This window comes from Periplaneta americana, chromosome 5 (genome assembly GCF_040183065.1).
Source record: "Periplaneta americana isolate PAMFEO1 chromosome 5, P.americana_PAMFEO1_priV1, whole genome shotgun sequence".
NCBI classification, from domain to species: Eukaryota; Metazoa; Arthropoda; class Insecta; order Blattodea; family Blattidae; genus Periplaneta; species Periplaneta americana.
Window position 1 is genome coordinate 61,573,366 of NC_091121.1, and position 19,933 is coordinate 61,593,298.

The 19,933-nt window shown below is 35.3% G+C and overlaps 1 protein-coding gene across 2 annotated transcripts in view; it reads left to right on the forward strand.

Moving 5' to 3' along the window:
* Window positions 1-19,933, forward strand: part of LOC138699713 (phospholipid phosphatase 2-like) — a 240,238-nt gene that overhangs the window by 213,507 nt on the left and 6,798 nt on the right. Inside the window, exons 1-5 of one of the 2 annotated variants that reach the window (XM_069825800.1) lie at window positions 3,583-3,743; window positions 12,841-12,995; window positions 14,137-14,369; window positions 16,625-16,754; window positions 18,400-18,576. In XM_069825800.1, coding sequence (XP_069681901.1) covers window positions 3,716-3,743; window positions 12,841-12,995; window positions 14,137-14,369; window positions 16,625-16,754; window positions 18,400-18,576 — 723 coding nt within the window. In that variant the 5' untranslated portion in view covers window positions 3,583-3,715. Of the gene's footprint in view, window positions 1-3,582; window positions 3,744-12,840; window positions 12,996-14,136; window positions 14,370-16,624; window positions 16,755-18,399; window positions 18,577-19,933 lie in introns of those variants that run through there. The other variant, XM_069825799.1, reaches the window with a different exon arrangement.

Consider the following 19,933-nt stretch of genomic DNA (forward strand, 5'->3'; position numbering starts at 1 on the left):
CTCTTAATTTCTTTTCTATTTCTTAATCTCCTGATTTAGTATCCAACCCGAGAATCTGAATTGAAAAGATTCTTTAAAAACAATTAACTTACACACATACATACATACATACATACATACATACATACATACATACATACATACATACATACATACATACATAAGTGTTCTGCCCATGCGCAGGTCTTTCACTGCAAACCCGGCATTCTTCAATCTTTCCTTTTTCTGCCTTCCTCTTAGAATTCACATATGATCCACTTACCTTAATGTCTCTATTGCTCGATTTTGCTTCCTTTTCGAAATAAAAATTGTTTTATATGAAACATTGCATGGGGTGTTCCGCGAAAGCTATTGATTTAATTCTCAACATGCTCAGTCACTTTAAAAGAGCAGTTCTTGCAATTCATCTTTCAATCTCTATCATTATAATAAAATCCAAGTTATATAAATATCCATAAAAACATATACGCCTACCATAATATTTTAGTTGAAATAAAATATAATCCAATTCATATAAATACCCATCGTGAAAAAATAGTATGCAATACATGTGTATTAAGTGTATTACAGAAACTCGGAAAATGAAAAGACGAGACGAAGCCGAGTCTTTTCAAACTTTTCTTTGTCCCCGTAAATCTCACTTACCGCACTTGTACCACAATATACTATTATGGCACGTGCCAAAGTTTAGGGGACGAACGAAGCGAGTTTCCTAATTTTGACGACTGTAATAAGTGTATAACTTTATAAACGTGTTCCATACCTTATTTTGTTTGTACGAAAGCATTATGAAACAATAGTAAAAAAAATAACATCAAATTTGTAATGATGGGTAGTTTGATATCATCGTCTATGAAGAAAGGGGTTGCTATGACAACAATGATCTATTAAATATTATAGCACGATAATAGTAATATGCGTTACAAGAGCGGTATGTTGAAGTTTTCATGTTCGAGGAAAAGTTTGAAAAAGCGAAACGTAGTTGAGCTTTTTTAATTTCCGAGAATTGAAAGAAAACATACCGCTCGTGTATTGTACATTATTTTGTGCGAAGATCGTTTATTACATACCTGAAAGAGGAATTTCTAATTAGTTGTAATGAAATCTCCATCTTGGTTTTTGTTCAATGACGGCAATTTTTGAAAACAAAAATATCTATCTTCAACATTGTTGCTTTAAAATGTTTTCTGTGTTTACTATACTCCAGCAGGCCGTGATATACGTCTGTCTCCCCCCCCCCCAGTCTATAAATGCGAACTTAAAACAAACGCTTCCTTAATGTTACATGCATCACGAAATGCAGTAAATTTAGTGGAGTTGTAGAGTTTACTTAATTTTTGCAAATATTTAAAAACAATAATTAACAGTGCAATTTAGGTGAAATTGCAGTGGTAAGTTTCCAATTTATAATTATTACATATTGAACGTCTCTAAAAATAATATGTTAAAAGCCTAAAGCAGTAAAATGAATATGTCACTTAAGCGGTAAGAAGAGGGAAATTGTTATGTGTGTTCGGTTGGGAATACTGAATGTGGAATTTTAGACTTACCGCGGGTTGGTTTTGTGCGGAAACCAAACAAATACGCACGATCTCGCACAAAATAATATTATTTCATAATATTAACTTTATGGCACAAATAAATCACGGCCTTTCAGTTGGCATGGTAATATTTAATGGCATTGGTACAATAATATGGTCATATCATGCACGGTTTTCACTAACGATTATGACTGTCTATAATGCTGGAGTATAGCATAGTATAGTTATTTAAGTGTTATGGCTGTAATGAGGCGTTTTTGGCCCGAGGAATCTAATAGATCCGTGAATATGTGAACAGATACATTTTCCACCATAACTTTGGTCCAAATTGACCAAATCAAGTAAATTAGAGTTTAATCGATAATGCGTAACACCCCAAGTGTTAAGCCCATGTACATTAACGCAGCTCCATTTGATCTCGAGATAATTACAGTAAGTTAAATGACGAACAGATTATGCCAATTATTTTAATATATAAATAAGGAAACTCATTTATGTGTTTCAATTCATATTATAATGGATATTTAGTACATATTACGAGTGATTTAAAATAAAAGCACCATTATCTAACTTAAAACATTTTTAAAATAATAACCCTGCATTATAAATTGAAATTCTAAAAGTAATTGAGGCGTCCGCTGAAATAACAACTTAATGTACGTTACACCCTTCCTCTGTCACCAGCATAATATATTGAATCCTTAATAAATAGGCACTAACAACACATCTCCTACCCTGGACGGGTCCGTACACTTAGGCATGGTTTGGCTCTTTGTGCGCCCTCATATGCGATGATTGTTCAAGTCTGACAGGCCGCCTGGGTGGCATTCGTGAATCCGACGCTGATGGATGGGCCATGCTGCATCAGCTCCTGATCGAAACAGGTCCCGTTTCGCGAACGAGTAGCCTGATAAGCCCCAGGGGCCCGGAGCTCCAAGCCCTTTTGTATTAGCATCGGAAAGCCGTACTACTTCAAGACTTCACCCCAGCCCAGTCTATTTTTACTATTGCACATGATAGATGAAATGAGGGGGTGGAGAGTGTTGGTGGAATGATAGAGGAAAACGGTAGTACCTCGAGAATAACCGTCTGCAACGTCTATTTTGTCCACCACAAATTCCATTACGACCTGGTGGGGGTCGAACCCGAGCCGCCTGAGTGGAAGACCAGCGTATTAGCACTTGATCCACAACGCGGCTAGTACTAGTAAATAACATTATGACACGGATGACACTTTCGTAATAAATTCGCTTTGTGAAGGCAAAGTCAGTGATGTATGGGAAAATTCGAAGATCTCGCAGTCATCTTTTGAGACCCCTTGCTTCAGTAATAAATACTCCTCTCTTAAAGAGAGTAATTGTGACATTCGCTATATATGTCAAGGTTGTACACATTTAGTAATATTGTAGTTATATAGAAAGCAGCGATTTTAACTGAATAAACATTAGTGTAGAATATATAGAATGTATATAGATATCATATTAGCTAGTGTTTATTTTTGTCACATCGCATGATAACCATGAACGGCAGCTGATGAACCGTGAAACTGCAATATTAATACAATCACTACGTATTAAAACGCCTGTTGTTAAATTCGAGGATCTCGCAGTCATCTTTTGAAACTCCTTGCTTCAGTAATAAATTAATACTCATTTCTTAGAGACAGTAGGCCTAATTGTGACACCCATTGCATAATATGTCAAGGTTGTACACATAACACATTTAGCAACATTGTTTAGTTATATAGAAAGCAGAGGTTTTAACCGAATAAACATTAGTGTAAAATATATGGAATGTAAATAGATCTCATATCAGCTCGTGTTTATTTTTGTCGCATCGCATGATAACCATGAACGGCAGCTGACGAAGCGTGAAACTGCAATATTAATACAATCACTACGTATTAAAACAGCTGTTGTTAACCTGATCATCTTGTGAGAACTGTGAGAGTTTTTTTTTCCGTAAGATTCTTGAGAATTGCTCACATGTTTGATGACGTCTGGTCACGTGATTACTTGATGTTGGTCGCGTCATGCACAGTTCCGACCATCGGACGATATAACGACTGAGCCGTGGCCGTACCCAGTGCGCGTCACAGCTGTCAGTTGAGTGAATAACAAGAAAGGTGAAACTTGTTCTTACTTCCCCCATCCACTGCCACCGCCGTGTCGAGGATGGGATTATGGAACAGAGCAGGACTAAGTAAGTAGTGTGCCTTACAGCAATTATATGCAACCGTACCAATTCTCCGCAAACACATCTTAAAAAAAGATACAGTATTTACTAACCAGATTAACCTTTGTTAAGTCAGAGCCGATTGTCTCGCGAGATGAGAGCTGCTCAATAGTCCTTCCGGGGTCTCTAATGGGATAGATTTTTCCTTTGAAGTCTGGCAGAGGAACTGAGGAATGGCGGTTACAAGAGAGTTCGTTAGCGTGTTTTATTTTTGGCGAATTTAAATTAAGTGAAATGGCTATCAAATATACTTGGGAACTGAAGAAAATGTTCATAGAAATAGATTGAATATATAAACAGAACAGTTTGATTAACAAAAAGACGATGTTAAGCTAATTACTTATTTTATTTTTATTCTTTTTCGCATCATCGTTCTCATTATAATCACTGTCACCACCACCACTATCATTCCTATTACTGTCATCTCACTCACCACTATAATCGTCAGTATCACCATCGTCTTGTCTGCTTGCCTATTACAAATTATAAACTTATTTTATATACGTACTACGTTATTGAATAATTAGAAGTCAATAGTCTATGAATTGGTGGGACAATATATATAATTTATTTCCAAGAAATAGTCTGCCCAGGCATCCTGGGTTGCCAAAAACACAGAATAACACACATATAAGAATAATGATTACAGTAAAATAGATGAGTCAAATTGAAATGTGAACTAGGAGCTTAAATTTAAGAAATAATAAATTTGTACATATATTGTAACAATCACACACTAACGGATAGAAAGGGGGGGGGGGATTATGATATTCCATATAAATGATTTTTCAGAATCGCCACAGACCCTTTAATGCTAGAAGTAATTATTTTTGGAATGATGTCATGGATTCCAAATGTTTTGATAGTGTTTACAGTTGATCGTGGGATAGTGCCCCTCGCTCCGATGATTAAACCATGTACTTCCCAGGTGCCTTACATCTGATATTTTTCTCGAAAATACGGAATAGTAGGCTCATAAATTTGTTGTTTCTCTTTGTTGACCTCAGATGGTTGGGTCTGGCTCATCTCAAATCTAACAGTTGGGTTCAGTATAAAGCCTTTACTATTAGTCTTGTCTAGAGCCACGATGTCCGCTCTTCTAATTCCGCCGCCTTCAGACGCAACACAGTGCACCTCTTCATGGACCTCGAAGGATCTTTTTCTAAGGGCTTGTGCTATTAGTTTTCGGATGTTATGATGGCGTGAATTTCTCAGGAGTTCTCCATGCAATAATTCTAACTTTCACATGTCATAATCCATCACATCAGAATTTCAAAAACACTTTTTTTGCGAAGAAAGCCCTGCTATATTATACACATACTGTAAGTTACATATTTCCTCTATCCATTGTCTGGAATGCCTATTGATTGATTGATTGATTGATTGATATACGAGGCCTGGATACGGGCTGCATACTTGGGCCGTTTAGGCCCATTGTTGTTCAGTCAACTGTCCGAAGACAGGTTTGAACCTCACAAGTGACACCAATAAGGCAGCACTCATGAGGCGACTAAGCCAAGAGATAATTAGGATCGGGTGGTCAATTCCTTTCCCCTCCATTGCATACATCGGCAACTAGTGACATATTTTACTAATCAGACTTCAGATGTATACAAACAATTTTGCTCTTCCTCTGACACATATCGTCAAATGAGATGTATACCTTATTTTATTTCAAGGAGTGCAGTTCGGGGTTCAAATAAGCCACCGAACTGCACTCCTTGAAATAAAATAAGTTATACTGCCTAATAATAGATGTACAGATACGGAATTTGGAGCGAGTCTTGATGGCAGTTCACCTGTATGTAGGCAACAATTTCATACATATAGGGGCTCTTGTTTACTGCACATGCGCAGTGCGTTGTAAGTGAAACTACACAATAAGGGAGCTCCAAATTTTATTTTCGTATCTGTACATATCAGTCAGAATCTGTCAGAGGTATTAGGTCTATTGTATGCCCTATATGCAATGATTGTCTAAGTCCGACTTATGGCCCTGATGACATTCGTGAATCCGACGCTGACAGATTGGCCATCATTCCTGGCTTCTGTAGCTAAGGTTCCATCATCTACTGACGAGCTCGAACTCATAGTCCGAATTTTCAAGCCCTTAGAACATAGATCAGCATCGGAAACCCGTACTACTCCCCAAACATCATCTTAGTCTATTTTTACTATTACAGTTGATATAAAAAATGAGGAGAAAATGGAGTGTTGATGGAATGGTAGAGGGAAACGGGAGTACTTCGAAAAAAAGTATCTCCAACGTGTTTTGTTCACAACAAATTCCACCCAGACATCGCCGGAGATCGAACCCAGGCCGCCTAGACGGAAGGCCAGCGCGCTAGCACTGCAGTCACAGACACAGTGCCTAATATACTCATATAATCGGTTAAATAGTTCCGTTTAATAGCCTATCCATATGCATATTTTTGACACGGAAACAGCAGTACGCCTAAATGTAACAGATTAATTATCGTGGAACTTTGCAGACGTCACATGTAATTTTTATGTTTGTCTGTCTATTTATTTATTATTTATTTTTAACTTTAAAATTACGAGCTCCAAGAACAATTCCAAACTAGAATAAAAAACCTTTGGTCGCGTCAAAGTCACGAAAAATCCATAGCTGGGATTTTTCTTGGAGTTCTCCCGTTTCCCCATAATAGACATCTACATCATTCCGTCACCATTTCTCCATTTTATCATTCCCCGAACGTCGCCTGGCGACGCATGGAGGGGGCTGACCTAGGGACGAGTGGGGTTGCCTGCTCGAAACCTGGTTATGCGGGAACCTTAGTGTAGTCAGCCGGTGTGGGATTGAAATGCCTAATTTGAGGATTAGCGCAATAGATCGTGAAAGATCGTAATGCTGGGTCATAGTGTCGTAGTGCCCCCGCTACAGAAATTCCATTACAATTCCATTATGTGTCTGTGTTTTAGTTAGTTATTTAGTTAACATTCACTTTACGGTTGGGGAAAATCTCGGTAAAATTTCAAGCGGGAATCGAACCCACGCTCGAGTGCAGCTCCGGATCAGAAGGCAAGCGCCTCTGCCGACTGAGCTACGCCGGTGTGTGTTGTGTAAGATTATATTCTACCGTGTGCATGCATTGTAGGCTTACATACAGTATGTCCATTTTGACCTTCGTAATGAGTTTTATTTATGACGTACAGTGATTGATAAAAAAAATAATTTATTATCCTAGTATATATTGATAATTCTTAATCTTTGTCGTGCTATTGTTATGTAAAACTGTCAGTGGTAAATCACTGTCATTTTGTTAATATATATGTATATATATATATATATATATATATATATTTTTATTTATTTATTTATTTTTTTTTTTTTCATTCTACAGGCATGCTTGTTCTATAACATTATACATGATTCCATACCCAACTACCTTGCTTCTCGGTTTACTCTCCTAGTTTCACATCATAATCGTAATACACGTTCACAGCACAATCTGTTGCTATCAATACCACGTCATTAGACATCTCTGTACCCAAGTTCTTTCTCAATAGCCATGGCCCGCTCATGGAATTCGCTGCCACTGGAAATCAGGGGTAGTCTTAGTCCTCAGTTGTTTAAAATTAGGTTGTTTAGAAATATTTTAAATGCACAGAATTAGTTTTTTAGGTATACTTTTTATTTATTATTATTATTATTATTATTATTATTATTATTATTATTATTATTATTATTTTACACAGTCATTACTTTATTTTTCCATTAACACTTATATCTAGGTAATTGTCACTGTCTCAATGTAACCCGTGCTGTGCTGATCATACTAATTCTACTATTCCTTTAGTTGTGAGATTATATTCACATGTATTAATTCTTTTTTTTTTTAGTTAATACTGTATACTAGAATGTATTTTCCTGTTTGTGATTATGTATTCAGTCTCTTTTTTTATTATAAATTTTTTATTATTGTTATTTTAAAGTTAATACTGATTGTGTATATGTATTCAATCTCTCTTTTTTACTTAATTATGTTTATTATTATTTTAAAGTTAATATTGTATTTGTATACCGGTATGTATTTTTCTGTATGTGATTTGATCCTGGTTGAGTGGAAGAGAAGGCCTGATGGCCTTAACTCTGCCAGGGAAAATAAAACTATTATTATTATTATTATTATTATTATTATTATTATTATGTTCTGTTTATCTAATGCAAGAACAAAATAATCGAAATTTTATTTAAATACTCAGAATACTGCAGTGTTGCATTATTATTATTATTATTATTATTATTATTATTATTATTATTATTATAAACAACAGTTCAGGAGTTAGATAAATAGTTTATTCGGATTCTTTCACTTTCTTTCCGACGATCTACTTCATTCCTGTTAATTAAACATTAGTCTGTCTAGACCAACAGACAGATGGAATAGCATGGTGGTAGGTTTTTGGGTATTTGCGCCATGTCCATCTTTCGGTGCTACATGTTGGCTTCCATCATCAGGGACGGAAGGAATAGTGGAACTGAGAAACCTATCTTTTGGTTCCGTTGCGAAGAACTATTCTCCAGATACATTTCCACCTGGCCTTCTGTGCTCGAGGTTGCGGGTTCGATCCCGGCCCAGGTCGATGACATTTAAGTGCTTAAATGCGACAGGCTCATGTCAGTAGATTTATTGGCATGTAAAAGAATTCCTGCGGGAAAAAATTCCGGCACATCGGCGACGCTGATAAAAGCTCGGCAATTGTGAGCGTCGTTAAATAAACCATAATTTAATTTTATACTTCCACGTTCCTCTTTCCTTGCCGTGCCCGTTAATAGAGTATATGTAACTTCGACACGTTGGATTAGTCTACATCTAGGACAAGATGTAAATATTCAAAAACTTCGCACTATGTTGATCACCGTAAAAGTTTCAAATTGTACTTAAGTGGAAGCACCCAGTAAGAACGAATTCAAAAAGGACCCGTTTTAAGACATAAACACAATGACAAGGGGGATTTGTTATATGTAGGGTAACATTGTTTCCTAAATAACGAATATATTTGTTGTATTAAATTAAACATTTTCACAGAGATGGATCAGAATAGACACCATGGCCATCACGCTGTCCGGATGTCCTCTAGACTTTTACTTACGGCATTATGTCAAGCAAATGATGTACAGTGTGCGTTAACCATTCGAAAGCATGAATCAGAAAAGCTATCACATTCATCACTCATGATGTCCTTGGTCATGTGTGGCAGGAATTGGAGTACCGTTTAGATGTCTGGTGGGCTACCAGAGGAGCCCACTTCAAATTTACACATTAAAAATTTAATTTAGTAATTATTTCACATTTATATCGTGTTTCGTTACAATATTATATAATCTGTTAACCCTATCCTATCATGACTGTATGGACACTGTATATAACTTAATGTGTGCATGCATACATACATACATACATACATACATACATAGTGTATTAGTATATCAGTCCAATTATATTGGTAGATACTAGATACAGTATGAAGAAAATAAAACGTCCAAGGAAAAGATGGAATGATAGCCTTAAAATACGTAATCTCTTCATCGGGAAAGAGCCCTGATCTAGCCTTCATTATTATTATTATTATTATTATTATTATTATTATCATCATCATCATCATCATCATTGTCGTCTATATTTGACCATGAACTTTTTAAATAATAGTAGGCCTATACGAGTATTATGTAGGCTACATGCCTATGAAATAAACAAATTCTTCATTTTGGCCCTATTAATTTATTAGTTATTGAAATTATGGAGACCTTCACACTGTATTACTTGTTATAGGCAAAAGAAGGTATCGAACGATAGGCACGCATTATTAAAATCATAAAGCTGTCAATCCCGGACATTATAAAGAAGCCGTGAACGGAAAAGTGATGACTATACCTCATCAACTACCGGAACAACATCCACATATCAGATTGCAAATCTCACGTGTGACGTATGTAAAAAATCCAATTCGTATTGTTCTATAGAAATTATGTTCTGTGACTGACAGTTGAGGTTACACAGTACAGTCGGGTATTTCACTGATAACAATGCAAACTACCAACAATTACACCATTTCTTACTTTTTACGCATGTAGCGTCCAACTAGCGGAACATCAGATATGAAGGATATAAAACGGTGTATAAAACTTCGTTGTACGACTTTTTTACATTTCACGTGACACAGGACTGCCTTACCTTAATATTTTTGCAATAATAACTCTAAGGATTATTAATTCTATCAGTAAGTGCATACGCATGTCATTTATTACCTTTATTTATATTTTAATTTAAAGATGTTGCTATCTGGAAGCATGATGAAAACTTTCTAAGTTACAGGTTTTGAAGTGATCGAAAATACTAAGATACAAGCGTAGGTCAACAGGGCCGTCCATTAGTAGTCTACCTTTTAATACTTGTTCAAGCCATCTCTTTCAATAATATGTGATTTAAGAGAATTATTATTTCGTGTAAAAAAAAAAAAACTTTTGTGAATATTTTGTATTTTCCTCTCCCTAGAAAATACTTAAAAATTAGGCCGGGGCGCCCGGCCTCCCCCCCCCCCATTTGTGTGGAGTCCGGCCTCTCCTCTGGATGGCTCTGCGGTCAGCCACTAATTTTAGAAATTTGTCTTTTTATGAAGTTACATCGTCAGGTTTCTGGATTACATAAATACCAGCAAAGGGTGTGCTTGAACAAATTAACGTCACTGGCTAGTCGAACTAGGTTCAAATGGCCATTATTCTTTTTATCGTATCATTAAAGAGAGACTCCCTATTTACTCGTACACTATGAAGGTAGAGATCCATCCTTTCATGATCTCGGCACCAGAATGAGGTGGTGTGGTCGCATCAAGCTCTGACCGCTGTTTACCCCTGGGAAAGACACTATACTCAATTTGACAGGAGACTGAGTGAACCTTGGGGCTGTTTCGAAGTTTTGGCAACGAGAAAAATCTCGCCACCACACCACCTTGGATTGAACCCGGGACATTTCATCAGTAGCCACTTCTATCAACTGAGCTACTCTCCCATTAAACAGAAAGTACCGTATTAAATATGCTGCAAGAAATCTATTCCGAGATTCTGATGGAAATACGCGTTTCTACTTCATTCAGTCTTATTTTACAATCTCTATGGTTACTCTTTGAGAGCGACCAGTGGTTCATGGATTGTAAACACCACTTCCCATACGCTTTTGCGATATTTCCTTTCCGCTGTAGACAAAAAATGCAAAGCTTAGGGCCTATGTTAAATGAGCAGCGGTGCGTCCTATGCATTCAATGGTTCAGAGAACCGCAAGGAAAAACAATTTAATTGTTTTAATAAAAAAATATATAATTTACACTATCATTCTTTGTTTCTTGCTCATCTTTAATAAGTTTGCTTCCGGCTTTGATGTATATTGATTTACTTCGAATAAATTGTATCTGTTTTTCTGTACCTTATATGTTTGTTACTTAAATTATGCTCACCAGTGTAGTAGAGCTGGAAATTAATGTTCTACTCTCTCGGACGTTCACTATAATATTAATCCGTCACTGCAAACGAGAAACAGTCAGGACTTCACCTCCTTCAGTTTTGCGGTTAATGAACTGAGTGTTATCCGGGTTGCATTCACTATGGATTCGGCGCAAATTGTTTTCTGCCCACTCCTGTATAAGTTACTAACATATTATTTAACATGTATACTTACTTACTTACTTACAAATGGCTTTTAAGGAACCCGCAGGTTCATTGCCGCCCTCACATAAGCCCGCCATTGGTCCCTATCCTGTGCAAGATTAATCCAGTCTCTATCATTATATCCCACTTCCCTCAAATCCATTTTAATATTATCCTCCCATCTACGTCTCGGCCTCCCCAAAGGTCTTTTTCCTTCCAGTATCACTCTATATGCATTTCTGGATTCGCCCATACATGCTACAATATGTATATCATGTTGAAATACATATTTTCATAAATATAAAATTAATACTAGGAACCATTACACGAATATCTACATATTTTATATCAAGTTATCCAAATTTAATAGCATACATAGTCTATTAAAACCTACATCTGAAGGTTTGTAGTTCATTTATTTGTCTGTTTGTAAGTCAGAACACTTCTAGAAATCGTTCAACTTTTTTAAAAGTGTGGTTTATTTAAAAATAATATTATAATTCGTAAAAGAATTAGGTTTTATCCCAGATCACATATAACAGATTGCTCAGTCATAGGCTGGGATTATTTACATAGTTTGAAATGTTGAGCCGTGTACATCTTCCTTTCAGAAACTGTCAATGACTGGAAGGAAAATGGCATCATAAATACCTGAATTTGTTTTCAATAAAAGAGCATTTAGAGTTGCTACATAAAAATAAGAAATATAGAGTAGGCTTACAGATTGTAAATAAAACTAGGCCTAGATGATTAAGTGGCCATTATTGTCTCATTGTTAAGTGCAAGGAATAGAGAAAATAATTGGCTCCAAGAATAATTCAATTTTTAGATTATCACAGAAATATAATTTTTACTTTTCCAATGTCCGATATGGGCTTTTCTGAGAATATATGGAAGCGCTCTAAAGATAAGTTACATTACATTTATAACACATTCAAATATTTCAACTCCAGCAACAAATGTTTCACGTACAGCTACGAACTACATCCACAACACGATTTGAACCAATGTTTACTACTCACTACATTTTCACCTATTGCTGAACGACTGCTTGAGCGAGAAAGGCATATAGAAGACCTTTGTAGCCTTAGTAGCAATATTCCAATGCTCTCTTGAATGAAAATATTTAAATTCAAATATAATTAAGATATTTGATTTATTAATTTTGCATTCACGGACAGAGCCTAATCAGACCAATGAATATTTCATCTCTCCTTTAGTAATCTTGATAATTAAAAACAGCTTTTAGTTTGTGACGTTTGCATAGGACGGATTTCGTTCTTACTCATATAAAGTACATGCGTTTCTTTTCATTATTGTATTATGGTTTTTATTAAGAGATCAAATTCATTTATATTACCACATTTTTTATCATTAAATAAATTTTCTTCTTTTCAGTTGCGGCTTCTCTGCTCATGATAGAGCTTGGTCTGATGCCAACTGTGCAAACAGGTTTCTACTGTGATGATCCTAAGATTTCGTACAAGTTCCGAGGAGATACAATTTCTCTCACATTTTTACTGAGCTTTACCTTATTGGCTCCATTTTTCGGGGTAAGTTAATGTTTAATATTGAATTTCTTCATAATAAATATAATATTCAACATTACTTATATTGGGATTTGAGTGATAGGCTATGTTCCAGTTGTATGTTTTAACAGAGTAGCGTACACGTTAATTTTCTATACACGACATTTGCATCCCTTATTTACTTTGTAAAATTTGCATTCTATTGTTTATATTTTTACGCCAACATTGTAAAAAACACAGATGATAGTGCTGGACTGGTAGCCTAATCAAATCTTTATATCCTTACAGTAAGTAATTGATTAACTAGCGGACTTACTCGTGTTAATTATGTAAGTTTGTGGGGCTTACAGCTGTTTCGGTGCTTCATCACACCATCCTCAGAGCCTACTAGATCTCGGACGCCATCTCGAACTTCTCTGCCTGTTATGTGGGTGCGTTTGATTGTTGAAAGGTGTTGAAAAGTGGAGTCAGATAGTGTGTGTGTACTGAAATTGATCTGTGTGTTGAGAATTTGATCGGGGTGTGTTTTAACATAATTAACACGAGTAAGTCCGCTAGTTAATCAATTACTTATATTCAAGTGTTAAAAGTAGTGTACGCAAGATTCAAAATGGATTATCAAGACAATTCTACAAATCCTTACAGAGACTATATAAAGTACATAACATACAAAATTAACATAATAATGAAATATGTAAAAGATATTGCACATTTAAGTGTATACGAGTAGTGACTAATGGCAACATATAATTGAAAAGTCAAACTACAAATAAGTGAAGAATAAATTCTGTAGTGCTCGGGAAAAGTGACACAAGTCAGTTTCCACAAACCTTTTTTTGATAATTTATTGACAACTTACGGAACATCTGTTCGCTTGGAAAAAATACATAGGTATTCCTCCCATTACAATAATTCATACAGAAAAAAATCAAATCGACATAAACCAGTGTAAGTTGTCAATAAATTATCAAAAAAGGTTTGTGAAAACTGACTTATGTCACTTTTTCCCAAGCACTGCAGAATTATACTGTAGGCTAAGATCCTAAATTAGCTAACTATATTATTATCATTGTACTTCACGAATTATTTAAAAATCACTCTACCTGTTATTATACATTTCAGTTATGATATTACATTATAAAACTTTATTACTGAATTGTTCTAGTTATGGGTGATAGAGTCATGCTGTTATTCTATTGATGACTATGATGTAAGCAAATCTGCAAAGCGACAAAGCTTGAAAGGAGCCAAACAAGCACTTTACTGGTACTGGGATTTCTTCGTTGGTCTTGTTATGGTTCTTGTGGTAACAGACGTCGCTAAGTCATTGGTGGGTGAACCAAGGCCTCATTTTCTTGACACTTGTCGCCCTGATTTAGCTTCCAACTGCACAGAAGGGTAAATATATGATATCTTAATTTAGCATGTTATACTGTGGCACTTTAGCAGCTGAGCTCAAAATTCCACCCAACGATATGGGTAAACATTTTTCTTTCATTGTTAGAAATAAAGAATTCTATTCAAATTCTTTAACAGAAGCGGAAACAACGCTCAAATGAATTCGTGTATCTTATTAGGTTTGTTCGCACAGCAGTTCCAAACTGGTTTGAACAGTTCCGATCATGCGCAAATGGATTTTACTGTTCGCACAGCGCAAATTTCAAACTCTGACTGTTTCTGACTAATAGTCACGCGTACGTACAGCATGTCAAACTATCACAAATCGATTCCTGACAGTTGGAATTGATTTGCGAATCAAGTGCAAACCAATCTCTAATCATAGATGACGCATGTGCATTAAGATAGTTTTGCCATTGTTTTCTGCATGTTATTTACAACCCATACGAGTAGGCCCTAAATATACATATAATCGTATTTTTAGTACTGTTGTCTTCATATAATTGCCAATTTTCGGGAAGGTAATACTGTATATAAGCGTGCGTACTATTATAAAGTTTTATCGCGTAAGTTATAAGCGTAGATCTACTATTATTATTTTTTATTCAATAGCTCTAACATTTAATTCTCTGGATACGTCATATCAATCTGTTTTTATTTAATTTGTAAAATATATAACATAGACGAAGTTAATGATTTTATTTTAGTTCTCTTTTAAAACAAAATCCACAGTTTGTGATTATGATGAGTATGCTCTTGATAAAGATAACGCTATACTTCAGGATACCACGTAAGTATTTATGTAGCAAGACTGTGCAAATTGAAAATAATTTAGAAACATGTTTTTATTGATGGTACAAGGATAGATAAATAAATTAATCAATTAATTAATTAATAAGTGTATAAAAAGAGATGTCTCTTGCACCAAAAATAAATAATTCAATGATGAAAAACGGCATCTATTATATACTTACGCGGTATCATTCTGAAGTCACTCCCAGATCAATTGTAATAAAATTATTTTCCGGAAGTGTTTTAAAATAGAAGTTAGGCTAATTTATGCCTGTAATTGTTCTTTCAGATGCCTGATTCAAACAATTCTAGTGATAACGATATGGAATAAATATCCAGTGGGGATGAGTTAGGCTTGCTGAAATTATTTGAGGAAAGAGACAGGCCCAAAAATGAAACTTATTTTCAACATATTATCCCTAGGTACAATAACACGAATTTATTATTTCCGTGTAACTCGCCATGTAGCAGAGAATCTTTCTCAACAATTTGAAGTATAACAATATTTTAATTAATTGATTCTGTTTCGTAAATTCAAACACTTATCTAGACGGGAGTGGTTCCAACCAGTTTGAAAATATGTTCGTACAGCTGAAATCATGGATGGTTTGAAATTGGTTTTCAAACCGATCATGCGAATTAGGTGAAGTTGGGACAGTTTTCAAACAGTTCTCAAAGCATTACAAACTTGCTGTGCTAACAAACCTGTTAACTCTGTTATGATATTCATATTTTTCTCATTAAAGAATAACCAGTTGAAGTCACAAAAGTATTTTGAGTTTGATCTGAGCCCACGTATTAAAATATCTTAAAATTTAAAACAATCTTAAGTTTCTCTGCGATTGTAAACATTCTCATCGTTTTATCCTGTAACTATGTTGGTTAGAAATTAATAAAGTGATATTATATAAAGATATATGGGACATACACAACAGTCTACCAGTGAAATATTAAGACCAGCATAAATATTATTTTTAGTTTTCATTCTAATATACGTAATTAATCATGTTTATTGTAAATATTTTGACCATTTTATATAACGTGTGACTTTCAATGTTGAAGTGAACGAGACTGGTGACAGATACATTAAACTACGATATATATTCCAGAAAAGTATAGATATAATTCACACATAAATGAGATTTGTGTCTTCACAAAATTAATAGACCTACTTTTATATTTTGAGCTCAAACTACATATTAATTGGCTTTCAGTGTATAAATATAGCCTTATGTATATATAAATGAGTTGTGTATTCATAAAACTACAATTGTATAGATCACAAATCAAGTGGGTACAAAAGTAAGTGTGTGTGTGTGTGTGTGTGCGTGCGTGCGTGCGTGCGTGCGTGCGTGCGTGTGTGTGTGTGCACATATATACATACATACATACATACATACATAAATGAGATCTGTGTATTCATAAATATATATGTATATAAGTGCCTACTTTTATATTTTCAGCTCAAATTACATATCAAGTGACTACAAATGTACCAATAAGGATGTGAGCCAGTGGCTGGTCAGGGACTCTAACAAATCATTTCCGTCTGGTCACGCATCTCTATCAACATATACGGCTTTCTTTATGATGGTAAGTCTTTTCAACATTTGGAATACTGATGTGATTTCAAATAATGAAGTACAATTTTTGTAATTTGTCCAACTGCTACTTTGAATTTTCTTTTCTCTATAAGGATGGTAATTTTAAAAAAGTGAAATGAATGTTATATTTCATTAAATTCTCTTTCACAACTCTCTAACTCCCAGCTGTACAGTTGGGTGGACGTACAAGTTAAAATTGTGTCAAGATCGTATTCAGATGATGAAAGAGGAAAATGAATTACTAAAGCCTTGATTCTTTTGCTTCCATTGCAATGTGGCAGCTATGGGCTAAGTATTAGAGGGCGATTAAAATACGATTTCACACCATTCTTCCCACGAGGAGCGGAATGGAACAGCAGGGATGGATTGAAGTTAATAAACCATAGAATTCCTTATATAGGTCTATGCAATTTTTTTTTTTTTTGCTTTTACAATTAGGCATCATCACTACATTACTCTTGTTATTCATTCATTCATACTGTTCTGCCCAAGGGCAGGTCTTTCACTGTAAACCCAGCATTCTCCAGTCTTTTCTGCCTTCCTCTTTGTTTCCTCGTATGATCCATATAGCTATCTTAATGTCGTCTATTATCTGATACCTTCTTCTGTCCCGAACTCTTCTCCCATTCACCATTCCTTCCAGTGCACCCTCCAGTGGGCAGTTTCTACTCAACCAGTGACCCAGCCAATTCATTTTCCTCTTTCTGATTAGTTTCAGCATCATTCTTTCTTCATCCACTCTTTCCAACACAGCTTGTTATTATTGTTGTTTTATTATTATTATTATTATTATTATTATTATTATTATTATTATTATTATTATTATTATTACTATCTCTGCTGCTACCACCACGACCACCACTAGCACCACGATCACATCACCACCACTTATCAGTGTTGTCGTTATCACATGCATGGACGCTTTTGTTAAGCACAAATCATTTCATTACTGGTTTCAAATTTAAAAAAAAAAGGAAAAACTACGTAAAATAATAGCAGCAAGTTAACTATACGCAATATTTTCAAAGTAGAGATAGCCTATCTTAATCTTGGGAAGAGTGTCATAATTTTCAGTTATCTGTAACTTATTGAATTGAAACAGTTTTTCTAAATTTAAACATGCCATAAATAGTTTAATGTTAAATTAAAATAGTTTAGACGCACCTACAATTTCCAAGGGATATGTTTTGCCTCGAAGGGGGAGAGAATTTCACATTCTGGATGATCTTCTGAATTCATCACAGCTCTGTATGGGAATGATGAACAGATTTCCTTATTTTCCTTTAATATATAGAGTTTATATCACTTTTCAAAATTTTGTCTACCAATTTCTAAACATTGAATAGTTAGATCTTATTTTGTTGGATATCTCACAGAAATGGAGGAAATTTGTATATGTTCTCACGGTATGATTTTTTCCTCCCTCTTCAAATGTAATAAGAACACATCTCACAAACGTATTGTTTTATCCTATAACTCACAAGCGTTTTTGATCTAGGCTGACGTCAAATTAATAATACAACAAACACAGAAACACTATTATATTTATGTAATTCTGTCATATTATTAATGTTATATCTTATCTGTGAAATAGTCCTTTAACAAGGAATGAGGAAAGTACTTGATTGTTACAGTGGTTTATCCAGCGCAGAGTTCCAAACCAGGTCACATTTCTTCTAGTCCCATGGTTGCAGTGCCTGTGCCTGACGTGGGCCATGTTGTGCTCATTCACTCGTATCACAGATCACAGACATCACTGGTGGGATGTATTGGCAGGTTTCATTATTGGAGCCATTATGGCTGTCTTTACAGTAAGTAAAGTCTTTATGCTGTATTAATCCATTAAACATTGAAAATCTGAACTAAGTGAAACTTGTGGAAAACTTTATTTCTAATATTTACTATTTGTTATCATAGAGATTCACTCTGACTGTCCTCAGTCTCTAGCACCAGGGAGGAATCTAATCACTTGGTGCCTCTAGGCAGAGAAAAATATTTCTGCCCCTTATTTCGCCCTATATGCGTCATTTGAATCAACTGAAATAATTGATTGCGCGTTATAATTAAATGGGTTATTTATGAAAGGCCCTAAGTCTTGAATACTAAATTGTTAGCAATTTAAGAAAAACTGCTTACAGGCCAAAATTTTGAAATTAAGGCTGAAATAAAAATTGTATCATAAATTCTACTAAGCATTAGAGTGTGAAACTTAGTCCTCTTCATATCTAAATCGATGTATCTACATCCACAGAGCAGTTATTACCTTACAACCTCATTTTCACAAAATAATGACTTAGGCCCTTTCATAAATAACCCATTCAATTACTGTTTCTAATATCGGAAACGCCTGACTCAGATAAATCACACACTCCACTATTTTCGGTACTGTTCGTCACATTATTACACTCTGATATATCTGGACTCGAACCGGAACGAGCTGGCTGTGTTTGTTTTTTAAATAGCACATCTATATTTGCACTTTTTCTCACAATTTCGTCCTTTTTTTATTGTCTTGTCTTTCGCGAGTTTCCGGTATTGTTGTTTAGTCAACTGTCCGAAGACAGGTCTGGACCCTACAAGTGACACCATCAAGACATCACTCATGAGGCAACTAGGCGAGGAGATAATGGGGTAGGGTGACCAGTTCCTTTTTCCCCTCCATTGCATATATTGCTGACTAGAGTCGACGGCAATTCGGGAGGCGGTAGTCTGCTAGCGTTTGCGTCGAGAGAGACAGATAGAGAGAGCAAGGCAGCGTACATTGCCACATCGTACATCACGCGCACGTGCAATACAAATAGTGCAGGAGAGAATTTAAATTATCAAAAGACAATAATGACCTTAGCCGTTGATTACTGTAAGCATGACACCAAACAAACCCTCTATCCTTAACTAACAATATTCTTTACACGGTTCTCAATCTCACACCACATGCTTCTGCAGTTGTTTCTTGCGCATTGGCAACATTGCAGCCAGCATCAAGATGGCCGGCAGCGTTCTGCTCGTCAATGTTTTTAAAATAATTATACACTTTAAACACTATTTTCCGCACCTGCCTGTGCAATACTTGTCTTTTTACAGTCTCTGCTTCCATTTATCTATCTTACACACACAGAAAATGTTAGTTTTACTTATTCAATGTATTGAAACACTCACACGTGAACAAAC